This window comes from Quercus robur, chromosome 3, assembly GCF_932294415.1.
Source record: "Quercus robur chromosome 3, dhQueRobu3.1, whole genome shotgun sequence".
Lineage (NCBI taxonomy): Eukaryota > Viridiplantae > Streptophyta > Magnoliopsida > Fagales > Fagaceae > Quercus > Quercus robur.
In genome coordinates, this window is record NC_065536.1 from 63,089,711 (window position 1) to 63,117,641 (window position 27,931).

Below are 27,931 nucleotides of genomic sequence, written 5' to 3' on the forward strand. Positions count from 1 at the left end.
ATTGAGCATCTGGAACTGTGACTTGTAAACTTGTGGTTGTTTGTTGCATTTCCTCGACGTCAACTTTTGCACACAGCTCCAACATTATGTACAACTCAATAGCACTTACTTGGGCTATTCTCTCCATCTTGTCAAACATGATCTTCACATGTTTGTTTGCTTTTATCGTCATATACTTGTAATTAATCCGATCCTTGAGGACTTCATATGAAGAACGAAAAATAATTTGTATGTCATGCAAAGTAGGGTTCACACACAATTCTTCCATAACTATCATCTTTAAATCATTAAGGGTCTTCAACCTATGATCAATTTGAGTATAGTAGCACTTTATACCCGGTCCTTCAAATGGCAATCCCTCATTCGCATTGGCATTGCTAAGCGGACAACCGTAGTATAGGATTATATCAATTATAGTCATTGTGAACCTATTAGAGTCAATTGTAATATGTTCGTTACAAAACATTTTATCTAATCAAAGTATAAAACATTTTATCTAGTTAAAGTACAAATTTCAATTCATTCAAAGGGCATGACTTTCATTACACATTCTTACGTTAGACAAAATATGTCTTCAAATTAGTTCTGATAAAAAAACCTATCTATATAGTCGTTTCATACCAAATACAAAAAAAGCCCAAATCCTTCTTGGCTCATGCTAAGACTACCTATTTCATACCTAATACCCAAAAAAAGAAAAAAAGAAAAAAAAAAAAGAAAGCCAAAATCCTTCTTAGGTCATGATAAATACACACTTTTGATAAGAGCCTAACATTACTAAAGATGCTGAATAAATTTTGCTAACAAAAATCATGCAAATAATCCTCAAAATTTACACTAACAAAACAAAGTTGTATATATTCGCAATATCATAGTATCTTAACTAAGTTTTTTTTTTTTTTTTTTTGGAGAAAAAGTATCTTAACTAAATTATGTTAAGTATCTACCAAATAAATAAGCAAAGTAAAATGCACACCCCAACAATAAATAATACCTTACTACAATGGCAATAAAACCCTTATCTGAAATGTAAATTTGTTGAGAGGGAGGAGCAGTGATAGAGAGAGGCCATGTGGTGTGAGATAGAGACAATGTGGTGTGAGACGTGTAGGTGTTATGGGTGAGGGAGCAGTGAGACAGTGGGTTTGTTCTGGGTTTGAGTGTTTCAGTTTTCTACTGAATGTACTACATGTTTCAGTTTTATGCTGACATAAATCGAGTCTTATAAACTCGGGATTTACTTTTTAAAAACTCAAGTCTGTAAGACTCAAGATTCATGAGGCAAAAAAACCTCCACATCAGCAAGTGGAACTCGACTTTTTAAGACTCAAGTTTTATATGGAACTCGATCTATAAAAACTTGAGACATTACTTTACTGAATCGTTTTTTAACACATGCTAACTAACGACATACAATCCCAAGATTTACCCACGTGTGTACATCAATGAGTGCATAATAGAAAAAGTGGTGAAATTTACCCAATATTGCTCAAAACTCACTCGCATTAGACTATGTATTACTGTATTTTAATTTTTTATTATATTTTCTCTTCCCTCTCTCGTCATGTTATCTCTCTTCCTCTAACTCTATTCTTTGACTATCTCCTCTTGAATTCCAGCATCTCCACAAATTCATCAAAATCATTCTAAATTTAGATCTAAACTCATTAAACCCATATACAAAAATTTAGATCCCAAACTCATCAAACATATATGAATCATTATACCCATTATACAAAAATAAAAATAAAAATAAATAAATCATCAAACCCATATACAAAAAAATATATATATATATATATTATATATATGAATCATCAAACCCATATTGCACAAAAGAAGAAGAAGAAGAAGTAGAAAAGAAGAAGAAGCACCAGCAGCAGCAGCGGGGAAGAAGAAGAAGAAGGCGTAGCGGTGAAGAAGAAGAACCAGTAGCGACAGCTGGGCGGCGAAGAAAAAGCAGAACAGCGGCAGCGGTGGCTGTGAAGAAGAAGCAGAGCAGCAGCAGCGGTGGCAATATGGCTGAGAGAGGGGTGAGAGGCCAACCTCAAAAAAAAAGTTTTGTGTCTGTGTGAGTACTACCATGATACCATCCTATGTGTAAGTGGAAGTGGGAGTGGAACACGCGTATACAGTTGTCTCCAACGCGCAATGAATTTTCCACAATACATGACAGAAACTTTACCACTTTTTCCACAATATATGCCTTCTCTTTTTGACTGAAAATTATGAACACAGAGTGAACGCATTCAAACGTACGTCAGAAACTTTACCGCTTTTTCCACAATACATGCCTTCTCTTGTTGACTCATTGAAAAAGAAGAGTAGTGGGTCTGTGTGAGTACGACCGTCTACCATCCCATATGTGTAAAAGTGTAAATCGCGTTTTCGAGGAAGGTACTATACAGTTGTCTCCTCCTGACTTTCCTTTAATTTTCTGACAACGCGCAATGAATTTTCCACCATATATGCCAGAAACTTTACCACTCTTTCCATAATAAATGGGATTTTTTTTTTTTTTCCTTTCTATTAGCTTATTTTCTAATGTTCGAAATAAAAAGTGCATTTTAATAAATTATTGGCTTAATTTTTTTTCTTTTAAACTAGTTTATTTTGTTTATTTTTTAATTATTAAAGGGTGAGATAAATTTAGGATTCGTGTGATTGAGCAAATAGAAAAGTAAGATAATAGAAAATAGGGAGATAATGAAAAAGTGGGGGAATAGAAAAAAAATTTATTTCCCCTTATTCATGTTTGGTTGAAGGGATGATTTTTTTTTTTTTTTTTTTTTGTTTGGTTAAGAAGACAAATGAGAGGATAGAAAATGTAGTTTGTATAAATTTACAATCATATTCCTGTTAGATAAAACACAAAATAATACTATTTTATATTTTTATTAAAAAAATATGAATGACCACTTCATTTTAAAAAAAAAAAAACACAAGAAATTCAAGAATCCAAAATTGTTTATAAAAAAAAAAACTAATGAAAAAAAAATTCCAAAACAAATAACGCCTAAAAGACCAAAAAAAAAAAAAAAAGAAAGAAAGAAGAAGAAACGAATTGCACTTGCCCTTAAGAAAACAAAACAAACTTGTCACTAATGCCCTGTTTGGTATATGTGTTTGAACACATGTTTTCAGTTTTTAAATAACATTACATGTATTTCCACACTTTTTCACCCACATATATTTTAAAAAAAAAAAAACTGAAAAAATGTTGTTTAAACACACGTATTAAATAGGCCTTAAGAAATAAGAATTAATGGAAACAAATGACGCATTAAAAAAAAAAAAAAAAAAAAAAAAAAAAAGCAAAACCTGAACAATATTAACGTTGGTAAGGGGGCATTTTAGTCTAAAGCTTTGGACCACATTTTCACTCCTATTTTCTCTTCATTTTGAGGAGATTGAGTTTTCGTAGGTCCGAAGAGAAAACAACCGAGCCCTACTATTTTTCTGTCCCTCTCTCCCTCCCAACCAAACAACCCTCTCACTCATTTTCTTTCCTATTTTTCACTCATTTTTTTTTTCTTCTTCCCTCAAATCCACCCAACCAACATAAGTAAATAAACAAGGGAATTAAAAAAAAAAAATGTCCGAAGTTCTTATGAACCCAATTAGTTTGTTGGTTGTTTCAAGGGAGTCTAAACCTTCAAAGTAAATACTCACTCAATAATAAATAATTTTTTAGCTTTCTTTATTTAGTTATTAATCAACATTAATTTATATAAATAGATAGTTTTACAAGATAAAACTAACTTTTAAATTCAAAAGAAATCTAATCTTTATCTACTACAAGTAGATAAGAGTTATTCAAATACTAAACTAACAATTTATCCTTTCATTATCTAATTATTGAACTCCTAAAATGATGTTAAGAACAGTGAAAGTTTCTCTTTCCAAGCCTCATGGCTGCTTAGGTGGCTTTTTTTGGATTGTGATGTGGGCCAATTGGTTGGACTTGAGGATTTTGTGGTGGTGACTCAAACACCGAGAAATTATTTGACCTAACGGGAGGATTTTTGAAATGATCCCCACAACCAATTAAAAAATATCATTTATATAAATATGTGAGCCAGATTCTTAATTAGCACAAGAATTAAAAATAAAAAACTTTCAGGTAATGTCACATTTGTATAAATAGCAACTTTTTATTGGTTAGAAGGACCTGGAGGACCACGTTAGCAATCCTCTTAGTAGACCTAATAATTTCTCCAAAAACACCATGGATATTTAGGATGTGGGTTTGATGTGGTGGTGCCCCATAGACATGGTTGAAAGCAAGAAAATACATTTATGTGTTTTTCAAAAGCAAAAGCACAACAACAAAAAATATTGCAATCAACTGCATGCCATTTTTTTTTTTAAAGTAAGTCAAGTCAAGTAAATATTTTGATATTAGATTTCTATTTGTTGGAGCAATCTAACTATAAACAAAAAAAAAAAAAAAAAAAAATGATGAAGAAGTTTGTCCACATATTGAAAAGAAAGTCCAAGAACCTTCAAGTCAATTGTCATGAAATTTCCCAAGAGTCCAATACGATGCTTATAAGTCATCATATGTTAAGAACACTTCTACATCCACAAAATACCAAATTGAAAAGAAAGTACCTTGCTTTTACAGAGAGGGGGTGAGAGGCCAACCTCAAAAAAAAGTTTGTGTCTGTGTGAGTACTACCATGATACCATCCTATATGTGTAAGTGGAAGTGGAACACGCGTATACAGTTTTATAAATATATAAATATATATATATTTTTTAGTTTCAACCTATGACGTCATGAAAAAATGTGCATATTGCAATGAATGTGATTGGTGTCCAATAGTTCAGTGATTTGCACCCATAGACTCATCATGGTTGGGTGAACATTATTTAATATTTGTGCACAATTTTAACTTTATTTATGGAGAAAATTACATGAAGTCCAACCAACCAACTGATGAATGCTGACTAAATTTATGCATCTATAAAGCTCTAACTTCTTTATGTTTGAGGCCGTCACTGATAAGTCAAGTACTTTTGTAATATTTTTACAACGTGCGAAATCCATATATTTTAATGTTTCAAACCGACACCTCTACAAAAGAAGCTTTTTTTTTTTTTTTTAATTTATTATTAAAAAGAAACAAAATAAGGCTTAGAGCTCTTTTTATGAATTATAATACACACTTTTAAAATAAAAATGTTAAAGGTACTCCAATTTAATAAACATAAAGCTTTCAAATTAATGTGGTAATGAATGTGATTGGTAGGTTTTAACCACCTCATAAATGAATATTTGAATTGTCTTTTTATAATTTGTGACACATCAGTTTGTATATTCAATGTAGTAAAACTTGTAATATCTATAGTACTATTCATTTTTTTTTTTTAAACATTTGTCAATAGTTCATTGATTTGCACCATAAATTTTTTATGGTTACGTGTACATTTTTAAATATTTGTACACAATTTGATTTTGTATATTAAAAAAATTTATAGAAAATTTATTTTATATTGTATTAAATGCATGGTTTTGTTTTAGCAACAAAAAAAAAAAAAAATGCACCTTAACTTATTCTCTAAAGGTACTCGTCAACAAAAAAAAACTAATAAGAATTTATAAATGCTATGATTATACCTCGAAATGCTCATCCAATTCAATGTGGCTCCTTTCCATGTTAAGAACAACGAGTTTTGTAGGTTCATAGGTGGACGGCAAGGACGATAAAGGAAATTCTTTCCAATCAAGTAATCTTAACCCATTGGGAAGATATTTAAGGTCTTCACAAATTACATTGCGAATTGTCAAATATTTGAGGCTTTTCATCTTTCCAAGATTCAATTGCATCTTTCTTGGATGTGGCAAGGACAATTTTATGCCTTGAATTTCATCTAATCCCTAATTGGACAAAGAATCACATGAATCACATTAGACAACAAAACATATGATTATTAAATTTAAAACAAAAATCATCTTCAACATTAAAATGATAAATCAAACACAATGAGAAAAAATTATTTGTATTTGTATTGCGAGAAAAGGAAAAAGGTAAATCAAAAGGACTTATACTGTATCTTCATTTAGTACTTCAGGAGCATCCTCATAACACAATAGCCTTCTATATTTTTTTGACACTTCAGATCTTTGTCGAGCAATTTCCAAACCCATTTGTTGTATTAAGTCATGCATCAATAATTTGTCATCTTTTGTAATGACTATGAGAGATTTATCGATAAGTTTTTCAATATCACAGTATGGGTCATGAAAATAGCTACTTTGTAATATATCTACAACCAAATTCATGTAGAATCCTTTAAAAAAACATGCAATATCAAGGAAAATATCCTGTTGAATTTGGTCCAATCCATCGTAGCTTATTTTAAGTACTTCTTGAATATCTGAATTAGGAATTCTTTTGTACTTATCTAATGCACTTTTCCAACATTGTAAATTTTTGCCATATAAATCAGAACCTATTATTTTTAAAACTAATGGAAGTCCTTTGGCATAACCTATAAATTGGTGTACGAGCTCCGAATAATCTTCTGTAGGCTTATTTCTTTTGAGTGCATGTTGACAAAAGAGTTCACGAGATTCACATTCATCTAATTCCTTAACCTCATAGTAAAATAATTGACAATCTTCTCGCAGAGTAGATAGCAACTTTTTCTCTCTTGTTGTGATAATAATTCTACTTCCAGAAGCAAACCAATTGCAATTTCCAAGCAATTTTTCTACTTGTTCTAATTTGTCCACATCATCTAGAATTAAAAGAATTTTTTTGTACCGAAGCTTTTCCATTATCACATTGATTCTTTTATATATACCATGTACTTTCAATTTTCCAGCCCTTAAGATGTCATAATAAAGTGCCTTTTGTAGTTGGAGTACACCATCATTTGTTTTTGAGTTTTCTCTAACATCCTCTAGAAAGCTACTTCCTTCAAAATGATATGCAATTAAGTTAAAAATAGCTTTTGCAATTGTTGTCTTACCTATTCCAGGAAGACCATGGATCACTAACATGCGAACATCATTTGACTCAATATCTAACACACAATTTATTTCCTCTATGCGAGAGTCTATTCCAACTAGGCATTTAACAACAAATACTTGTTTACGATTTAATTTAGCACTGATCTCTTCTAAAATTTCTTCGATAAATCCAAATTGAGGGTGGCTGCCAATCACAAAGCATTTAAAACATGTTAGAAAATAGAAATATGATCTTGAAATGAATTCAAAACGTTTAGTTTGTGAACTACAACAGAAATTTTGTTAGTTAAATTAAATGGCACGTAATTCATAGATTTGAGAACTATCATTACGAACTTTTTTTTTTTTAAGGTCAAAAATCGACTTTAGGCTTTTAGCACAAACTCATTGAATATCCACTTCTAACACTTGAATGAATTTATTATAAAATTTAGGGGAAATTTTCTAAACATGACATGAGAGAAGTTTCAAATTAATTGATAAGAATATCTATCATATATTCTTCCCTTTCTATCATTGAACCTTATATCCTATTTAGCTCACTACTAAAAGATATGATCAAAATATAAATTTTTTATAACCTCTTTTCTTTTCTTGTTTTTATTTTTTAATAAAAAAGCAAACAAGAAGGGTTTTTTTGTGGTTGTTGTTTGTATAGCAATAAAATTAATTGGTGATAAAAAAGTAGAGATTAAACACGTACTCATTTTTGTAATGCCAACCAGATATATGGCTGGCTTCATTTAGGGCTGCCCTCCATCTCTGCACCTTCTCTATATTATCCTTAAATTTTTTTTCATGCTTTGCGAGTGCTTCTCCAAACTTTTTCTGCTGGTTACGTACATCTGATGGATCCACCTTGTAAAAAACCGGTAACACCACTTGGCCACTATTCTTACACTCAAGAATCTTGACAAGTTCATCCAAACACCAAGTGGAGGATGCATAATTTTTAGAGAATACAATTATCGAAATCTTTGAACTTTCAATAGTTTCAAGAAGTTCAGTGGAAATTTTTTCTCCTCTTGGAAGCTCATCATCCATGAAAGTGTTAATACCATTATAACGCAAAATACCATTCAAATGGCTGGTAAAACCATTGCGGGTATCTTCTCCTCTGAAACTCAAGAACACATCATATCTGCATCGTTGGGTAAAAGAGAAAGAGGAGGTTCCTCTGGTGGTCAAAAGGGCCATTGTGATTTTGATGCAGAGATAGTTGAGAAAATCTAAAAGGAAGACGAGAGGAGAAAGAAAATAAAGATGTGACGAAATTAAAATTGTAAGAGTTTAAGAAGCGAAGTGAATGAGAAATAAAAAATGAGAGATATTTCACAATGGTTTTTTAAGAAAGAACGAGAATTGGCTGAGAATGAGAGAGTCAATGAATTGAGTTTTAGTTGTTGTGATGCCAGGCTAAAATAAGAAGTATTTTTTTGACTGGTAAGTGAATTTTTTGGGTACACGCGCTTTCTTTGATCCAGGAAAGTTCGAAGAAATTTCTTTGTAGTATCAAAATTTAACCCCAAAAAAATAATAATAATAAATAAATAAATAATGTGGGCAAAAAAAAAAATATATATATATATTTTTGATGGTTAACCAATAATATTTTATCTTTGGCGTTTGGACTTTGGAGTGTAGCTGGAAGCTGGAAGCTGATGTGCATTTTCTGATTAAAACTTTCAAAATTTTGGACTCAGGAAAGTACGAAGAAATATCCGGTGGGCCGGGTGTAAAATACTCTGCATTTCGCTTTCAGACCTGGTTGAATTTATCTGTATTCTGTATGACCTAATAAACAATCAATTATACCTTGTCTTTATGAAATGCATATGTTGAAATCTTTGAGTCTTTCTACCCAGGAAAAAAAAAAAAAAAAAAAAAAAAACCATTGAGTCTATGTTGGTTGGTGATGTCATTATGTTATACATACAGTTATGATGACTGATTTGGCCCAATTGAATTCGATTAAAGGGATTTGCTGTCGTGTGTCTGTATATTATAATACGTTAAAATGTCAAAAAAAAAAAAATTTATATGGGAATGTTAAACAAATGCCCTAAAAACATTAGTTTAAGAATTATTTTTATAAATATTTTATTTTTTTAGATAATTTAGAAATATTTTGTGAGAAAATAATAAAACAATTAATTTTTCTAACAGTTTTTTATAATTCTCATGAAAGTGATTAGGGATGGCCATACCCATTAGGTAATGGATATCCAACCCTACCCGATCCAATTATTCTGGGTAATACCCAGTTCTTAATGGGTAGAAGGTAATTGGGTAGGGTTTGGATATTATCCAAATATTTTGGGTAGGGTTTGGATATTATCCATTTACCCATTATTACCCATTTAACTAATTAGATCTAACTCAAACCAAACTCAACGAAATTATTATGGGTAAACCTCAACCCACCCAATTAACCAATAATCAAAATTACCAAATTGCCCCTAAAACTTGAAAATGACCAAATTATTCATAAAATCCTCTAAAATTGCCGAAATGCACTCCAAACCTAAAAAATGACCAAAATATCCCCGAAACATAAAAAAAATGACCGAAACACCCCCAAAACCTAAAATATGACCAAAATACCCCCGAAAACTAAAAATTACCAAAATACCCCATAAACCTAAAAAATGACCAAAAGACCACTGAAACCTAAAAATTACCAAAATACCCTCTAAACCTAAAAAATGACCGAAATACCCTCAAAATATAAAAAATTACCGAAATACTCTCTAAACCTAAAAAATGACCGAAATAGCTCCGAAACTTAAAAATTAGCAAAAAACCCCCGAAACATTAAAAAAAATTATTGAAACACCCACGAAACCTAAAAATGACCAAAATACCCCGAAACTAAAAATTACCAAAATAACCCCTAAACCTAAAAAATGACTGAAAGGCCACTGAAACCTCAAAAATGACCAAAATACCCCCCGAAACCTAAAAATTATCAAAATACCCTCAAAACCTAAAAAATGACCAAATACCCTCGAAACATAAAAAAATTATTGAAATACCCCCCTAAATCTAAAAAATGACCGAAATACTCTTGAGACCTATAAAATTACCAAAATACCCCGAAACCTATAAAATGACAAAAATGCCCCTAAAACCTATAAGATGATAAAAATACACCCAACCCTAAAAAATGACTGAAATAACTTCGAAACCTAAAAAATGACCAAAAGATCCCAAAACCTAAAAAATAACTGAAATACCCCCAAAGCTTAAAGAATAACCAAAATACCCCCAAAACCTAAAAAATGACCAAAATACCCCTGAAACATAAAAAATTACCCCTGAAACCTTGAAATTACCAAAATACCTCCGAAATCTATAAAATTAACAAAATAGCCCCAAAATATAAAAATTACCGAAATACCCCTAAAACCTAAAAAATGAAAAAAAATTCCCCCGTAATCTAAAAAATAACTGAAATGCCCTTAGAATCTAAAAAAATGACCAAAATAACCCCGAAACCAAAAAAAATTACCATAATTCCCTCAAAACCTAAAAAATGACTGAAATATTCTTAAAACCTTTAATCTTGACAAAAATACCCTTGAAACATCCAAAATACCCCAAACCTCTATTTTCATAATTTAAAAGGTTACAAATGTATTTTGGTCATTTATAGGTTAAGGGGTACTTTAGTCACTTTAAAGTTTTCAAGGGTGTTTTGGTCATTTTAGATATTTTATGGGGGTATTTGGTTGTTTTAGAGGTTTAGGGCTATTTTGGTCGATTTATAGGTTTCGGGGTATTTTTGGTAATTTTAGAGGTTTGGGGTTATTTTTGGTCATTTTAGAGGTTTTGGGCATATTTGGTCATTTTACAAGTTTAGGGCTTATTTTGGTCATTTTATAGGTTTGAGGGTATTTTAGACATTTTATAGGTTTTAGGGGCATTTTTGTCATTTTATAGATTTCGGGGGTATTTTGGTCATTTTTCAGGTTTACGGAGTATTTCGGTCAATTTTTAGGTTTCAAGGGTATTTTGGTAATTTTCAAGTTTCAGCGGTGTTTTAGTAAGTTTTTAGGTTTCGGGGATATTTTAGTCATTTTTTAGGTTTAGGAGTTATTTCGGTCATTTTTTAGGTTTCGGGGGTATTTTGGTAATTTTAAAGTTTCTGGGGTATTTCAGTCAAATTTTAGGTTTCGGGGGTATTTCGGTCATTTTTTAGGTTTAGGGGGTATTTTTGATAATTTTTGGGTTTCGGGGGTATTTTGGACATTTTTAGGTTTCGTGGGTATTTAGTCATTTTTTAGGTTTCGGGGGTATTTTGTCATTTTTTTAGATTTAGGGGGTATTTTGGTAATTTTAAGTGGTTTTTGAGCATATTTGGTAATTTTGGGGGTATATTGGTCATTTTAGAGATTTAATGGGTATTTTGCTCATTTTAGAGATTTTGAGATATTTTGGTCATTTTAGTGGTTTTTGAGCATAATTGGTGATTTTAGAGAATCAGGAGTATTTTGGCCATTTTAGAGGTTTCATGGGTATTTTGCTCATTTTAGAGATTTTGAGAATATTTTGGTCTTTTTAGTGATTTTTGAGCATATTTGGTGATTTTATAAAAATTGGGTTTGGGTAGGGTATGGATATCCATGGGTAAACAAACTGGGTAACAATTGGGTATGGATACTAATTGGGTAAGGTAATTGGATATCCATGGATAAATTAATTGGGTTGGGTATGGGTATACCCTACCCATATCCTACCCATGGCCATCCCTAAAAGTGATGTTTAAAATTTTCCTAATATAGTTTATTAAAAATTGCTCTAAGGACTCGTTACATGACTATTATAATATTATGATATTTCTACATTGGGGTGCTATGGTAATTTCCAAGATGTAAAGAGTGTAGTGAATCACTGCCTGTGTGAACATGCTAAATTTTTTTTTTTTTTTTTTTTTTTTTTTTTTTTTTTTTTATGGGAAAAATGGTTTCATGATGTTTGTAGATTCAGTAAGGTTGCATCCAAATCTATCAGTGCCTTAAAATTAAGGGTCTTGTTGACAATTTGACTCTGGTATCATGTTAGGAAACACTAGCTTCGGCAGTTCCAATATCTGATTCACTGAGTAAAGCAATTTTTTTGTTATTTACCCTATGTTTGGTAAAATTTCAATGAGACGTGTGATGTGTAATGCTCTATTTCAATTTTTCTTTTTCTTTTATTTTTGATGTTCTGATCAGATTTAGATTATCGTAATAGATTCTTGTTGATCAAGTGTTCAATAACCTCAACTCCATTCCTTACAAGCTTCCCATAGCACTGCATCTATACATGACTTTTGCTTTGAAAGCGCAATTTTAGGATTGTATTTTCTCATTGCTTTAATTGTCAAATCTAGCTTTCCCTAGTAAACAACGAAAGCATGCCATGTAAACAAATCTGCAACATTTAAAGAGAAAATTTTATAAGATTGCTATAAGTATAAGTTTAGCCATGTTTAAATGCAAAAATCCATTCTAATTGCTCGTAAAATCCACACGGGTATTTTGACCTCTAAAACTCAAGAATATATTATATTTGCATAAGGACAAAGTTTATATACAAAATTGGTTGTAGTCTAAAGTTACAAACTTACTTAATAAAATAAATATTATTAAATATTTTGAAAATCTAACTATTGAATTGCATGTTCTTTATACTCTTAACACACATGTCAAATTTTATGTCAATCGGATATTATTTAATCTATAATCTATAAGCTTATATTTTATGCATAATTTTAAACTACAAAATCTTACAATTTAAAAAATTTATTGATGACATAGCTATTGATCTTTAATTCTCTATATATATTTTGCAAGCATGGAGGATATAAGAAGAAGATGTAATCTAATGGTAGATTTATCAAAATTCATATTCAATAAAAAGATATTGAGTAAAGTTGTACTCTAAAATTACAATCAATTTTATAGCTAAATTTTATTCTTTGCATAATAGTGTGAAAGAGGAAGAGGAGTCTCTTTTTTCTGGTAAGAAAAGTCATTGTGATTTGGATAAACGGTTAGATGATCTAAAAGGAAGAGAAGAAAGAAATATGTGATAACTTAGGTAAAGGAAAGTGAAAGAAAAATTAAAAATAAGAGAGATTTGTCTCAAAAGGATTTTTGAGAGAGAATGGAAATGGCAGAGTGAAGTTGAATGTTAGTTGTTGTGAGGTAAAGAAGACAACAATGGTCTATTGTGAAAATACTAGCATAGTGCTTGTAGTCTGATTCATTTTTTAGATAATATAATTTCACAGTTGTGTAGTCCAAACACGTAATTTGAAAAAACTGGTCGTCACTTTAGTGTGGAATACCATTATGGTTATGGAGACTTGGAGAGTAGCTTACATACAATATTGATTCACTTTCACAACTTTCCATAAAATATAACTTAAAGAAAGTAGGATACAATTTCCTTTCTCTTTTTTGACCATCCCCACTCATTTTTGTTTCCTTCGTCCTTTCTCTTTATACTTTCTTTTCTTCTTTTTTCTTTTTCCTTTTTGACTTTTCTCTTTTGTACTTTCTTTTCTTCTTCCTCTTCTTTTCACGCAATGTACTTGTATTTGCTTACGATGATACTGTTAAGTGGTGGCAGTGGAGACTAGTGGGTAAAGAAGGATAGGCTACAAAGAATCAGTGTTGGTCTGTACGAATACGTACATTTCTTAAGGTTAATTATTGTTGCATCCGCTGAATTACATACTATTATACATTTACTAGGAGAAGTTAATTACATAGAACTCAAATTTTTTTCATAGTTAAAATGCCATCAAGAACTTCTGGATTGGGCACATCCGGAGTCAACAACTTGACAGGCTGTGGTCAATCGACATGTAGTAGTCTTCCTTGTTACTTCACATGCAGATGCATGTGACACTTTCTGCTCTATCTCTTGTCATCTTCCAAGAAATTGCTCCTTTATTTCCTTGTCTCTTGATGGTACCCCGTGCATGGAGCACTTTCTGCTCTAATCTATCTCTTGTCAGTTGTCATCTTCCAATAAATTGCTCCTTTATTTCTTTGTCTCTGGAAGCTTGATAGTACATTGTGTATTTTCTCCTTTAGCAGACTCCACCAGCTGGATGCCATTATCTAGAATTAATTATATTTGATTTTTTTTAAGATATTTTTATATATTAATTGATTAATCCATTAATTTATCTTAATGTTCAAGAGAGAAAAACTTTTAGGTTGATCTAAGCTAGAAGTTGTGACACCTTTTAATTAATCCAGGTAGTTTTAAATTTTAATTTGATCCAATATTGACCTTAATCTATGAATAGGTCAAACCCAAACTCAATCATGTAGCCAAGACAGACCAAAAAGAATAAAAAATGGGACCCAACTTCCCCTTCACGCATGAATACTTTTCAGCCTTGCACTATTGTAACTTTTGACCATTTTTGGCATTATGCAATCAAACAGTTTTCACTTTCTCTTCTTTTTAAGAACTTTACATGCACTTGTCTACATTGCCATGTGCTTATGGCTAAGCTTGTTCGCAGTGTCGGACCCACAGCTACAAGAAGGGGCCTACAAGGAGGGGCCTTGGGTTTCTTGTTTCATTATTTAGAGGGAGGATTTATTATTTATATTCCCCCAAAATATAAAGTATATATATATATATATATACACACTAATCAAGGCAACACATGCAAAGCCATGGAAACATACGGGAAAAAATAGTAATTAAAATTAATTTTAGATTTTATTTATATTACAAAACAAAGATATTAATCATTTAATTTTTAAAGTATTTAGAGATTTACATTAATCAAAAGAAACATTAATTTTAAAAATTTTGATAATTATGTTATAAAAAGTTAATCTTATTCACATAAAAATTTGATCAACTACAAAGTTAAGGTAGCTATTTAATATATAAATATTTATTTAAGTATAATAGTTTTTTAGTACCTACTTTCTAAAGACTAATATATTTACTCTCTAAAACTTCTAAGAATTTCTATCATTTAAAACTCCAAATACGTAAAGAAAATTTTTAGGATGTGAAAATTTAGTAGGAGTAATTTAAACATTACACAATAAAATATTTTAAGAATCATAAGTTTTCATTAAGGTTTAACTGAGAAAATAACAATATGACATATTTTCTATTTTCCAAAATATTAAGGGAAAAATTGCTTGATTTTAAAGTTTAAAGAAGAATTGTAAACTACCCCAAACATAAATGATGAAAAAAAAAATTTCCTAAGTTTTTGTTTTTTTGTGTAAAACTATGTGTTTTTACTTAAAATAGTGTGTAAAGAAAAAAAAAATACAAAAAGTCAACCTAAGAAAATTGTATGTAGAATAGTGAATGTAAGGATGTGTTTTGACCCTAAACCCAAAGTATGATTGGATCCAAGCCCAATAAGCCTAGTACAATGAATTTGTAGAGAGTGGGTTAGACAACTAGGTTCTAATGAATGGGGTAACGGTTAGAATGGATTTTAAAAAATAATCAAACAAAAATGGATTGGAGTTATCTAAGTAAATTTGTCTTTGGTACAATCCGAGGATGTCTGTTCTAGTATATATTGATTGAAAATGGTTACAGATATTATTCAAGTTGCTACAGTATTTTCTATTCAAAATTTCCGATCCTCTCTCCATGGAGAGTCTCTTCTATTATATGGTTCTCCTTAGACAATCTTGGCCCTCCACCTATTGGTCATCCAAGCCACCACTTGAGTGTTTGTCCCATTGGACACTCCTTTAGTCCCTCTGTGCGTTGTGGTTGCTAATGCAACACTTTTAAGGGGTCTTCTCTACATTAATACAACCAGAAAGTTAGCTACAGAGAATTTAGTGCGATGACAGCAGCTTTTCCTCAAATATTTCTGGACTTCCATCCCTCTCGTACGCTTATAATGTATGTCTTTATCAATAGAATTTCTTGAAAGGTCACTCTGGACAAAATGATATAGATGTGGTCTATGCTTCACTTATCCGAGGAGACGCTACTCCTCGAACTATTTCCTCCAACCTTTCCACTTGCAACATACTCACGGGACTCTAAGCTTAACACCCTCACTACCGTTTATTCGTCTTCGGATCACCCCACGTTCTCGGCCAAGCCCAAGGCCCAATATATAATTTGAGCCCTCATCCCTACAGTGAATTTTGGCTCAACAAAATTGATTAAACCAACGAAAGATTTCTAAAAACAAAACAGAATGACACAATATTTTCATAATACCTTTATAATTTTGTTATATTTTATTTTAACTTGTAAAGAATTGACAGCTCAGCAATTTTGAAAATATTGTGACCACATCAAGATATCTTAACATTTTTCACACAAAAAAATGTTATGTCTATGACATTTTCACGACAAATCATAAGTAGTAAGTTACTACAAGTTGTTATTGGTGGGCAAAAAAGTAGTTTCATTGGGAAGTTTAAATTAGAACCAATAACAATTTACTATATTTGATTTGTTATGAAAATGTTCTGAAAATTATTGTGGATACAACACTTTTTTTTCACAATACTTTTATTTTTAGTTGTAACTGGTTCTAGTATGATATTTTATTATTTTATTTTGAAATATAATGAATTAACGCCTCAACAATTATAAAAATATGGTGCCAATTTGTGATTTTAATATTTTATTATAATGTGAAACAGTATGAATTGGACAAACCAAAAATAATATAACAAATATACTACAACTTTATGCATTCACCAAAAAAAAAAAAAAAAAAAAGCAGCCAACAAAACAGTGAAAGTTGAACAAACCAAAACCACTATAGCGAAATTACTGTAACTTTTCTCATTTACTCTTTTTATATATAGAAATATACATTGCACTTACAATGTAAATTTATATTGTAAACGCATAAAAATTGGCAAATGTTGTACACATTTGCAAAATTTGTACAATTTTTTTTTTTTTTTTTTTTTTGCAAAAACATATAATATTTGCTACTTTTCATGTGTATGCAATGTAAGCTTACATTACAAGTAGAAAGTTGTTGATGTACAAATTTTCGGGCTTTGATTTTATTGGCCCACTCACAAAATACCCACATGGGCCCACTCACAAAATACCCACATGAGCCCACATGAGCCCACACGTTATTTAAAACCCACATAAATATTTCCCATATATATTATCCAAATATTCTCCATATTATTGGGCCTTCACAAATACTTCGCACCCAAGCCCGTAAATGGCCATGGGCCCTCTCACAAATATTACCTATTATATCCCATATATCATCCAACTTCAATTCTCCACAAAATATGCTCATCATATCACTACCAAAATTAGGCCGCAAATTACACTATCCCCACACAAAGTCCCACTACGATGTGGCTAATTCCAAAGTCTTACTACGATGTGACTAATTCCAAAAGTCCTACTACGATATGGCTATTCTAAAAGTCCCACAACGATGTGACTAATTCCAAATGTCCCACTACGATGTGGCAAATTCAAATCCCGCTTCGATGCGGCACTATTTACAAAAACCGCTATGATGCGACACTATTTACAAAACCCGTTGCTACACGGAAATACTTTACAAAATCTCAAAATCATTTTTACAAAGCCCAAATTCTTATTTGGTATCTATTTTCACAAAGCCCAAATTCCTATTTGACATCTATTTTCACAAAGCCCAAATTCTAATTTTGCACTATTTTACGAAGCCCAAATACTAATTTGACACTATTTTATAAAGCCCAAATATTATCTTGGCAATTCTTTCATAAAGCCCAAATACTAATTTGGCAATTATCTTTACACTATTTTTATAAAAGCCCAAATGCTAATTTGGCATCCATTTTACAAAACCTAAAACCATTCTAGCAATTATCTTACAAAGCCCAAAATGACATTTTGGCAAAAACAATTACTTTATACTCAAAGCCCAAATGTTAATTTGGCACATATTTACTAAATTCAAATATTAATTCAACATTTGTTAAATCCCCAACTCATGGGAAATACAAATTAATTTCTCAAAAGAATCTCTTTGACAAAATTTTATGGGAACTATGTCTATTATTTCTATAATCAAACTATAAAGCCCATGAATATCACCAACGGCAAAACTACTCATTTTGTAGGGTTAACAAAGCCCAAGCAAGCTTATCAACAAAGCCCAGCTGGGTCAGACTAGCCCATAAATAAATCTCAGCAATTGAAGAACACGTGAACTGGTCAGCCAAATCTCAGCAATAAATAAATAGCTGGAGCCCCTTCCCATCAGGTCCCAACATGTTTAATTAGTCAGAAAACAAACATGTGTCCATTAGGGGACGAATCCTTCCTCCACAAGCTGAAATCGTATTATCTCTCAAGTGACATAAAGCTGAAAGTGATGTGACAAAAAGCTGAAAGTGATGTGACAAAAAGCTGGGAAAGCTTCAGCCAGCTATTACTTCTTTCTCCTTCAGCTCATTTAGTCAAGAAAACAAAGCTGTCATGACCAGACCAGTGAAGCTCCTGAAACGACACAAAATCAGCTCATTTTCATACTAAAAATATGTATTTTCTAGTTCATGAGCCAAGCACATGAACCCTAAATGGGGAAACTTAGGGAAATGTGGTTTGGAGGGCACCAAAGGGGATCCCAGCAGGGTTCTCCACAAGGGCTCCAAGGTTGACACCTAGCTTGGGGTGGTCCAATCTGCCTTAAGGAACTCTGATTCTAGTTGCAGCATATCCAAGATCATTAGCCTAAAGCATGCTCTAATCCCATGGGCCAAGGCTAATTAACATTCAATGCTAAAGCCGAAAACTTAGCTGTGGTTACCCAAAACAGCAGAAAACTTCTAAAGTTAAGCTTACTACTCTTAGCTAAAAATCTTAAGAACAATTCTTTAAGGATTTTTTGGAGATTGAGGAAGATTTAGCAAAGATTATTTGCTAATCACCCCCTGAAAACCCTAATATAAATAGAGCTCTCCATTAATGCTTCAACCAACCAACCAAACAACAAGGCACTAATACTTACACCAGAAAAGTTTATGCCTTAACCTCTCTGTTTAAGCTTTTTCTAAGCTCTGAAAAATCCTCTGAGTTCTTAGTTTCAAGCATAGAAACTAAGTCTCCCAGCTCCTAACTCACAAATACTTTCTCATAGCTATACTCATAAACACTTACTTGCCCCAGCAGAATATTGCAGCAGTACTACTATACACTCTCACTCATTACTCATACTACTCACAAATGATTCTCTTTACTCAATACATATATTATATTCATGAGCATGCCATGACACCATAATGATCTTGCTGCGCTAACTGGGATCTCTCTCTCTCCCTTCATCTCACACTAAGTCTTCTCCATTATTTGTTATTATGGAACCGATGATATTTATCTACTCATTTACTATCAATGGTTATGATGTGACTGTCACTATAAAGTTTTTCCCTCATATTGTTGTATGAGAAGATTCCTCTCCAGAGCTAACAGATGATGAGTCTGAAAACATAGATGTTTCCCTTAATCTGTAAAGTAACTAATTTCGTTTTACTTCACTGCTGGGCTATTTTCTGTAGGAGTACCTTAGCAGCTAGGCCCTTTTCTGCAGAAACATTTTTACCACTGGATTGTTTCCTGCAGAAATACTTTACTGCTAGGTTATTTCTTACAGTATGTTTTTCAACCGTGCTGACGTGTTCACTGTAGGGATTGTTCATGGGCCACTCTTGACAGTTCCAATCTAAGCCCAAGGCATAAAATATAGTGGACTTCTTGAATCTTCATTGATAGCCTTTGGGCCGTGCATTAAGCCCATCATCGAGTTTCGATTTAGACCCTCTGACCCAACATAAATCTTATTTGTCGGGAAGGAAACTTTTTTCACCCCCAACAAAAGTAAACATATAAAGATCCTTTAAAAAAAAAAAAAAAAAAAAAAAAAAAAAAAAAAAACCTCAAACCAAGTTGGTGAACTTGAAGAAATATAAAATTAAAAAAAAAAATTAAAAAGAGACAATTCACTAAACCAAAAATACTGTTCATGAGTTTATTAAATGTATATAATATTTGCTACTTTTTTTGTGTATACAATGTAAGCTTACATTATAAGTATAAAGTAAACATATAAAGATCGATTAAAAAAAAAAAGAAGCTCAAACCAAGTTGGTGAACTTGAAAAAAAAGGGGGGGGGGGGGGTGGGGGGGGGGGGGGGGAAGGCAAGTCACTAAACCAAAAATGTTGTTCATAACACTATTCATGAGCCTATTCGCTCTTTTTACATATTAAAAAAAAAAAAAACGATGAACTGTACATATATATATATATATTTTGAAGACATGAACAATACATATTGAACAAACTAAAATACTGTAGCTTTTACACATTCACCCAACAAATGTCACAACATTTTCACAAAACATTTATTTTCAGTTGTGGTTGGTCACAGTTTCATATTTTATTATTTTATTTTAACTTATAAAAAATTGACACCTCAATAATTGTGAAAATATTCTGAAATTTGTTGTGTCAGTGTAACAATATATATATGAGTTCTTATAAATATTTAAAAGAAAAAAAAAATACAAACAGAAGACCCCAAAAAAAAAAAAAACACTCTAGTTATTGTAGCTATAGTGCCACTTAAATAAACCAAAGTGGCACTGTAGCAACTATTCAAATATATATATATATATATATATATTTTAAAAAAAATCTCACTAAACCAAATGTGTATTGTAGGGGGCATTGTCGCTTTTATATAGTTAATATATTTAAATATATATATATATATATATCTAAAAGTTAAAACATGGTATTTATTGTTATTACGCTTCAGTTGAGCTACATTTGCGACCATATCACCTACTTATTTTTAATTATTGCTCTCTTATTTTTTTGACTCTTTTTATTTATTTATTAATTTTGTAATTTACTGTTACATTTACTCTAACTTTTTCCCTTCCTTTTTACTTTTTCATTTCCCCGCTACTATCAACATTAATATCACTCTTCCTTTATCCCTTCATCTTTCTTTCATTTTGACTATTCTTATCTTCATTCTCTTACTATAAATTTGCTATTCTCTCTCACTCTATACATATTTCATCACATAAAAAGGTTATTAATCTCTCTCTTTCTCATGGATTTTTTTTTTTGGTATCTTTACTTTATGTTGATGAATTTCACTGTTATTTAGAACTCTACTATTATTCTCCCTCTCTCTCTCTCTCTCTCTCTCTCAATTTTTTTCCCTTTTTTGTGTGGATTTTTTTTTTTTTAAAGTTTTATATCTTTACTTTAGGTTGATGAATTTGTGTGTTCTCTAGAACTTTACTTTAGGTTGATGCATATCCCTAGAAAAAATAAATAGGATTAAATTGTATTTCACGCTTCAAACTTTTTGGTTTTGTGTTTTTAAGTTGTTATTTTTCTTTTCTTTTCTTTGATTGTCAAATACTATCATATTGCATTATAAAAATAATATATAAGAATATAATGTTATTCAATTATATAACATGACTTGGATAATTTGGTGTAATTATATCTTTTATTTTGACCATTCTTCTCATCTTATTTTCTATAAATTTATCTAATTCAGGTCTCTCCCAAAAAAATGTGATTATTCTCTTTCTCGATTATTTATTCTTTCTTGTAACTTAACTTTAGGTTGATGAATCATTCTACTTTTTTTATAACACTATTTGGGGTTAATATATGATTTTGTGTGTGTTTATGAGTTTTCCATCACAAGCCTTTCTCTCCATCTTAGAGCTTTTGTTTGATTTTTTATTGACATAATACTTAGTTATTTTGAAAGTAAAAAATTAGAATTTATATCAAAATACAATCTTGCTATGTATTTGAACGAGTTTCTCAATAATTTAAGTAATATCAAGTGTAATTTTGTGATGAATTTTGATTATTACGCTATCTCATTTAAGAAATGAGAAATTTGAATAATATAAAGAGTTTAGTTGTAAGAAAAAAAAAAAAAAAAAAAAAAAAAAAAAAAAAAAAAAAAAAAAAAAAAAAAAGAGGAAAACACAACATACCATAATATAATTTAGAAAAATATGGACTACCTCAAAAAGAAATAATTTCAATCAAACACACCTAAAATACTAAAATGATATATATAAATATATATAGATGAAAAATAATTTTAGAAATTTTTTGATTTTTAGAGAAAACAAATCATACATCATACCATAATTACAAAGTAATCATATATTTCCAAGTAATCATATATTTCCACGCATCGTGTGGATCTGCAACTAATTTTAATTTAAAAACTAAAACCTTCTAGCATCTCCAATTCGACAGAAATTGAATAGCAGATAACTAAACTTTATTGCCCCTATATCGTCCTACATTGATATGAGATACCTATACCCGCGAGGAGATTCTGCACACTGTTATAGAAAGCCCCGCTTGATCTAACAATGTGACCTGAGAATTATTCTATTTTGAAGTACATGGTTTCTGAAATATGCTACAGAATCATAGATGGGAAACTGTAAATTTTTTTGAAAGGCAGATAGCGGACAAGAGGAGATGGGGTTTGAAGTTTGAACCACATACACGGGGTATTACAAAAGATGCTATTGCCACTAAACTATCACTTAACCTTGAGAAAACTATGGAACTTGTCCAGAAAAAATTATATGAGCTTCTTTTTCTCAAAAAAGGTCTTCAGGTGCCATACTTGCAAGCCTGCTACTGATAAACAAACAATAAGGGAAAGAAAACTCAACCAGGCCATCCTGTTGTTAGTTGTTTTGTTGAGCACCTGCATTTCTTCTTCTCTGAAATATAAATCATAAACAGCATTGGTTAAAAAGAGATGGATATCCCACTTTTCATGAACTGTAAAAGAAATACAATAAGTTTTCTTACCTTTCACGGAGATAAAACATTTCCTCCTGAATGGAAATAACAGTATCATACATCTTCTTCAGTTCAAGTTCCATGAGCTGGCATTTAAAATAATGACAAGAGGATAAGTTCCTATCCATATTGTGAACACAACTTGTAATATCTTATTTAAAAAATTGCAACACAATGATAATTAAATTAACTAAAAATGAAGGTCAGAACTAACTATATTTCTAGCATGATTGCTAAGCACAAATGCATGGACTCGAGTCTTGATAGCAGCCAATTTGGGCAAATAATGCATGAGGGTAAAACCCTGCCCAAGTTCAGAGAGACCTCACTTAACTGAGATCAGCATTGGATAAGACATAATCTCTCTCTCTCTCTCTCTCTCTCATAAGATAGAGACATGAAAATTACCAATTTAGTTTCACTTCCAATCCCAGTAATCAACTATCCAGATAAACCTATTCTCAAAAAAACTATCCAGATAAACCATTTCACCAATAAACAAAAGTGCAGAATAAAGAGAATCATTTGCATGAACTTTTCATGGTAAGAGAAATTGCACAAATAAAGATTGTCTAAGAGTAAGTAGATAACGTTGAGGATATGCAAATGAAATGACTTTGACGCTAACAAGACGCCATCAGAAAAAGAAAAAAACACACACACACACCAAGAGGCACAAATTAGTGCAAGAATCACTTATCAAAAAACAAATTAGTGCATAAATACCCAGAGAAAAAAAAAATTCATATGTTTCACATTGCTCCACACATGTGAAAATTAAAATAAGTACAAAGGGGGGTCCCTAAGCTGGGTTGAAATCACCCAATTCCCCACAAATATCAAGCACATTATCTCATCCACATTTAAATAGAGAGATATTAGGGAAGCAAGTACATCAGTTTTTACTCCAATATAATGCTAACACCAGGAATCAGAATCAAATTATTGCCTTTTTTACTTTTTTTTTTTTTTTTTTTGATCTTCAACTAATAAAATTCATTCAACTGAAATAGGAGCCAAACGGCTTACATCATTTAGCACTTGATTAACAATCATAGGTGGGGTGTCTTCCACCCATATTTCACATTCATTAACAAACTTGGCATATCTTGCCATTGTATGCGCTGCTGAGTTACTGCCTCTGCGTGTGTGAGCCACCTCCCACGCCTCAAAACAGCGCAGCCCAATGCTAGTGCCTTCTATCACTTTCTGGATGTTACTATACACCGGACCTTGCTTGCAAAATGAGTTGACCACTACCTGAGAATCACACTCCAAAACTATCCGACTCAGGCAAAGGTCCCTTGCAAATTGGACCCCTTCCTCCACTGCTTTAGCCTCTACCTCCAACGCTCCCAAAGGCAACTCCAGTCTTCTGCATAGAGCTCCCATGATTTGGCCCTTTTCATTCCTGACCACCACACCAATGCCGCAGCTTCCTGTCTCCCTGAATACTGCTCCATCCGTGTTGACTTTATACCAACCCTGCTTTGGTGGGTTCCACAAATGTGTAGCACTTTGATGGTCTCTCCTCTGTGATGTTTTCTCCCCTTTAGTCTCTTCAATATATGCTGCCACGGACTTGATTAGCCCCTCCTGCCCTTTGCTAAGACCACCATGTATCACCGTATTTCTATTATTCCACAAACTCCACGCTGTCACAGCAAAAAGCTCCCAATTTGTGCTTGGATGAGAATCCATCACCTCCCACACAATGTTCAAAAACTCAGGCACCGGTTCAGGCAGAGCAGGGAGTTTGATATTTGATCCACACCAGACTTCCTTGGCCAATTTGCAGTCCCACAGGATATGCCCCGAAGTCTCATTGCATCCACACATAGCACAGCAATCCTCACAACTAATTCCCTTCCCCTTTAGCTTATTCCTAGTGGGTAGAATATTCTTGCAAGCCCTCTACATGAAATGTTTTATTTTGTTTGGACAATCCAACCTCCAAACCATTTTCCAGATTGCTTTCATCTTTGCATTATCCGAGCAGCTGCCTAGATCAGATCTTGTTGGCCCCTCTTTTAGACATCTCTGAGCTACCCCGTAAGCACTCCTCACAGAAAATTTTCCATTTGAGGTCCATGCCCATATAATTGAATCATCAGGCAGACTACGGCTGATTGGGAAGCCCAACACCAGCTCTGCTTCATGTGGAAGAAAAGTGCTCCTAACCTTTGCTGTATCCCAGCACCTCCTATCGACATCAATGAGGTCCGAAACCATCACCACGTCGTCCTGTGTTCGCCGAGGGCTGATTATTTTAAAGGAATCAGGTCTCGGCACCCACCTATCGTTCCAGATATGAACTTTAAGACCATTTCCAATACACCATCTAGCACCTTTCAAAATAATGTCCTTAGCCGCCATAATGCTCCGCCACGCGTAGGAGGGTCTCCTACCCACTTGAGCATTAAAGAATGACTCATTTGCAAAGTACTTAGCTTTGTAGACTCTATGAATCAGAGAGTTTGGGTTCTCCACCAATCTCCAACCTTGCTTTGCTAGGAGGGCTAAGTTGAACGCCTTGAGATCCCTAAACCCCATACCTCCCTCGGACTTTGGCTTACATAACTTCTCCCAAGAAACCCACGCCATTCTCCTCTCCCTTCCTTTTTGGCCCCACCAGAAATTACCCATCATTGAATTCAACTCCTTACACAAGGAGTCCAGGAGCTTGAAAACGCTCATCGTGTATGTGGGGGTAGCTTGTGCCACAGCTTTTATAAGGATTTCTCTGCCTGCGTTGGATAATAACTTTCCTTTCCACCCCGCAATTTTCCTACCCACTTGGTCCTTGATTCGGTTGAAGGCTTTCCTTTTCCCCCTTCCTATTAGTGGCGGAAGCCCCAAGTATTTCTCATGATGTCTAACGATCTCAGCCCCGAACATTAGCTTGACCCGATCTTGCACTTCCCTTCTTGTATTCTTACTAAAGTATAAGGCTGTTTTCTCCTTATTCACCTTCTGCCCCGAATCCCTTTCGTAGTCTTCCAACACTTTCAAAACTCTCTCACACTCCAAGGTTGATGCCCGACAAAATATGATGCTATCATCGGCAAAGAACAAGTGCGAAACCCTCGGAGCCCCTCTACTTACAGCCACACCTTTAATGTATCCTTCATTCTCTTCCTTCTTCAACATTGCCGACAACCCTTCCGCACATAATAGGAAAAGATACAGGGAGATTGGATCCCCTTGCCGAAGACCTCTTGAAGGAACTATCTTTCCTTTTGGCTCCCCGTTTATCAAGACCAAGTATGAGACCGTGCAAACACACATCATCATAAGGGCAATCCACTTCTCATGAAACCCCATTTTCCTCAACATAGCTTCTAAGTACGACCATTCGACCCGGTCGTATGCTTTGCTCATGTCGAGCTTTACTGCCATCAGAGCTTCCTTCCCCTTCCTTTTCTGGTCAATGCAATGCATTGTTTCAAAAGCCACTAGCACGTTATCTGTTATTGATCTACCCGGCACAAACGCGCTTTGAGACTCATCAATAACCTCCGAGAGAATTTTTTTCAATCTATTTGCAAGCATTTTAGAGATAATTTTATACACTACGTTACATAAACTTATCGGTCTATATTCTGTAATTTTCTGTGGTGAAGCTACCTTAGGAATAAGACAGATAAAAGTTTCATTGAGAGTACAGGGTAACACACCAGAATTTAAAACTCCTAACACACAGTTAACCACATCAGGCCCTACAATATCCCAATAATGTTGGTAAAAGATGGGAGACATACCGTCAGGGCCCGGTGCCTTTGTGGGATGCATCTGTTGCAGGGCTTGCCACACCTCTTCTGCCTTGAACGCTGCCAACAATTCCTCGTTCATTTCCGACGTAACTCTCTTCGAAATAGCACCCAAACTCGCATCAAAATTTGAGGGATTATCAGACCTGAAGATCTTTGTGAAGTAGTCTAAAGTAATATTTTCAATACCCTCCTGATCATCTATCCACTCCCCTTGATGATTTTGCAAACCATCAATTCTATTCTTCCTTCTCCGTTGACTCGCTGCGGCATGAAAGAACTTCGTATTTCGATCCCCCCACTTCAACCATAAGGCCCTTGACCTTTGATTCCACATAATCTCCTCCCGAATTTGAATCTCATTAATTTCCTTTTTCAGCCCCTGAATTTCCGCCGCTTTATCTATCAAACCATCCACGGCTTCAAGCTGTTGAAGTTGGCTTTTTTTTCTGCTTCAAGATATTGTTAACATTCCCAAACACACTCCAATTCCACCTACGGAGCCGCTCTTGACAATCCTTTAAGCGGTCCACGATCGTTCCACCTGAGGTCCTCCCAACCGGGTCCCAAACTTCATTAATCAACTCCTTACAACCAGCCTCCCTAGTCCACATAGCCTTGAAGAAGAATCTCTTTTTTACCGGCTTCCGTGATTGGCGCCGGTATAGGGACAAAAACAACAAACAGTGATCAGAAATTGACATACGAAAGTGATGGACACCAGCATCCGGATAAATACCCATCCAACTCTCACTTGCCACTATCCGATCCAGTCTAAGTTTAGTTCTCTGGTCCTTTTCCCTTCCATTACACCAAGTGTACCTTTGCCCAACAAAACCTAAATCAAATAGACCACATCTACTTAGACATTCCCTGAAGTCCTTCATTTGCCTCGCATCTCTCTCCGGACCTCCAAGCTTTTCGTCGGGATGGGTGATTTCATTGAAATCCCCGAACACCACCCACGGTAATGAACTCTGTACCTTCAAGCCATCCAGAAGCTCCCACGAAATATACCTTTTGGCTGTGTCGGGATGCCCATAAAATCCAGTAGCACGCCATGGGGTTGGTACAGAACTATCATGAATCTCCACATCGATATGCGAATTAGAGCAGCTCTTAAAACGAACATCAATCCCTTCTCTCCAGAGCAACGCCAAACCCCCACTCCGGCCGTCGCTTGGAACCGTTATCCCTTGAGTGTACTCCAGCTTTCTTTGTATCCCTTTAATCCGATTCGTTCCGGTCTTTGTCTCCGAAAGAAAAACCAGAAGGGGATCCTTTGATCTCACCTCATCGGCGAGAGTCCGAACTGCCAAGGACAAC

The 27,931-nt window shown here is 33.3% G+C and overlaps 2 protein-coding genes across 10 annotated transcripts in view; both read right to left on the bottom strand.

Moving 5' to 3' along the window:
- LOC126718817 (disease resistance protein RPV1-like) overlaps positions 1 to 2,366 on the bottom strand; it is a 28,339-nt gene extending 25,973 nt beyond the window's left edge. The window contains exon 1 of one of the 2 annotated variants that reach the window (XM_050421172.1): positions 1,875 to 2,366. The gene's annotated coding sequence lies outside the window, so the exon portion shown is untranslated. The remainder of the gene's footprint in view (positions 1 to 1,874) is intronic. The other variant, XM_050421171.1, reaches the window with a different exon arrangement.
- A 3,202-nt stretch (positions 2,367 to 5,568) lies between these two features.
- Positions 5,569 to 27,931, bottom strand: part of LOC126718818 (disease resistance protein RPV1-like) — a 65,609-nt gene continuing 43,246 nt past the window's right edge. For 2 of the 8 annotated variants that reach the window (XR_007653067.1, XR_007653068.1), the window contains 2 exons: positions 22,845 to 22,921; positions 22,275 to 22,753 (listed from right to left, as the gene is read on the bottom strand). Coding sequence is in view for 3 of the 8 variants with exons in the window: in XM_050421173.1 (XP_050277130.1) it covers positions 5,618 to 5,884; positions 6,056 to 7,166; positions 7,686 to 8,179 (1,872 nt within the window). In the remaining 5 variants the exon portion in view is untranslated. The other 6 variants (XM_050421173.1, XM_050421175.1, XR_007653069.1 and 3 more) reach the window with 6 other exon arrangements.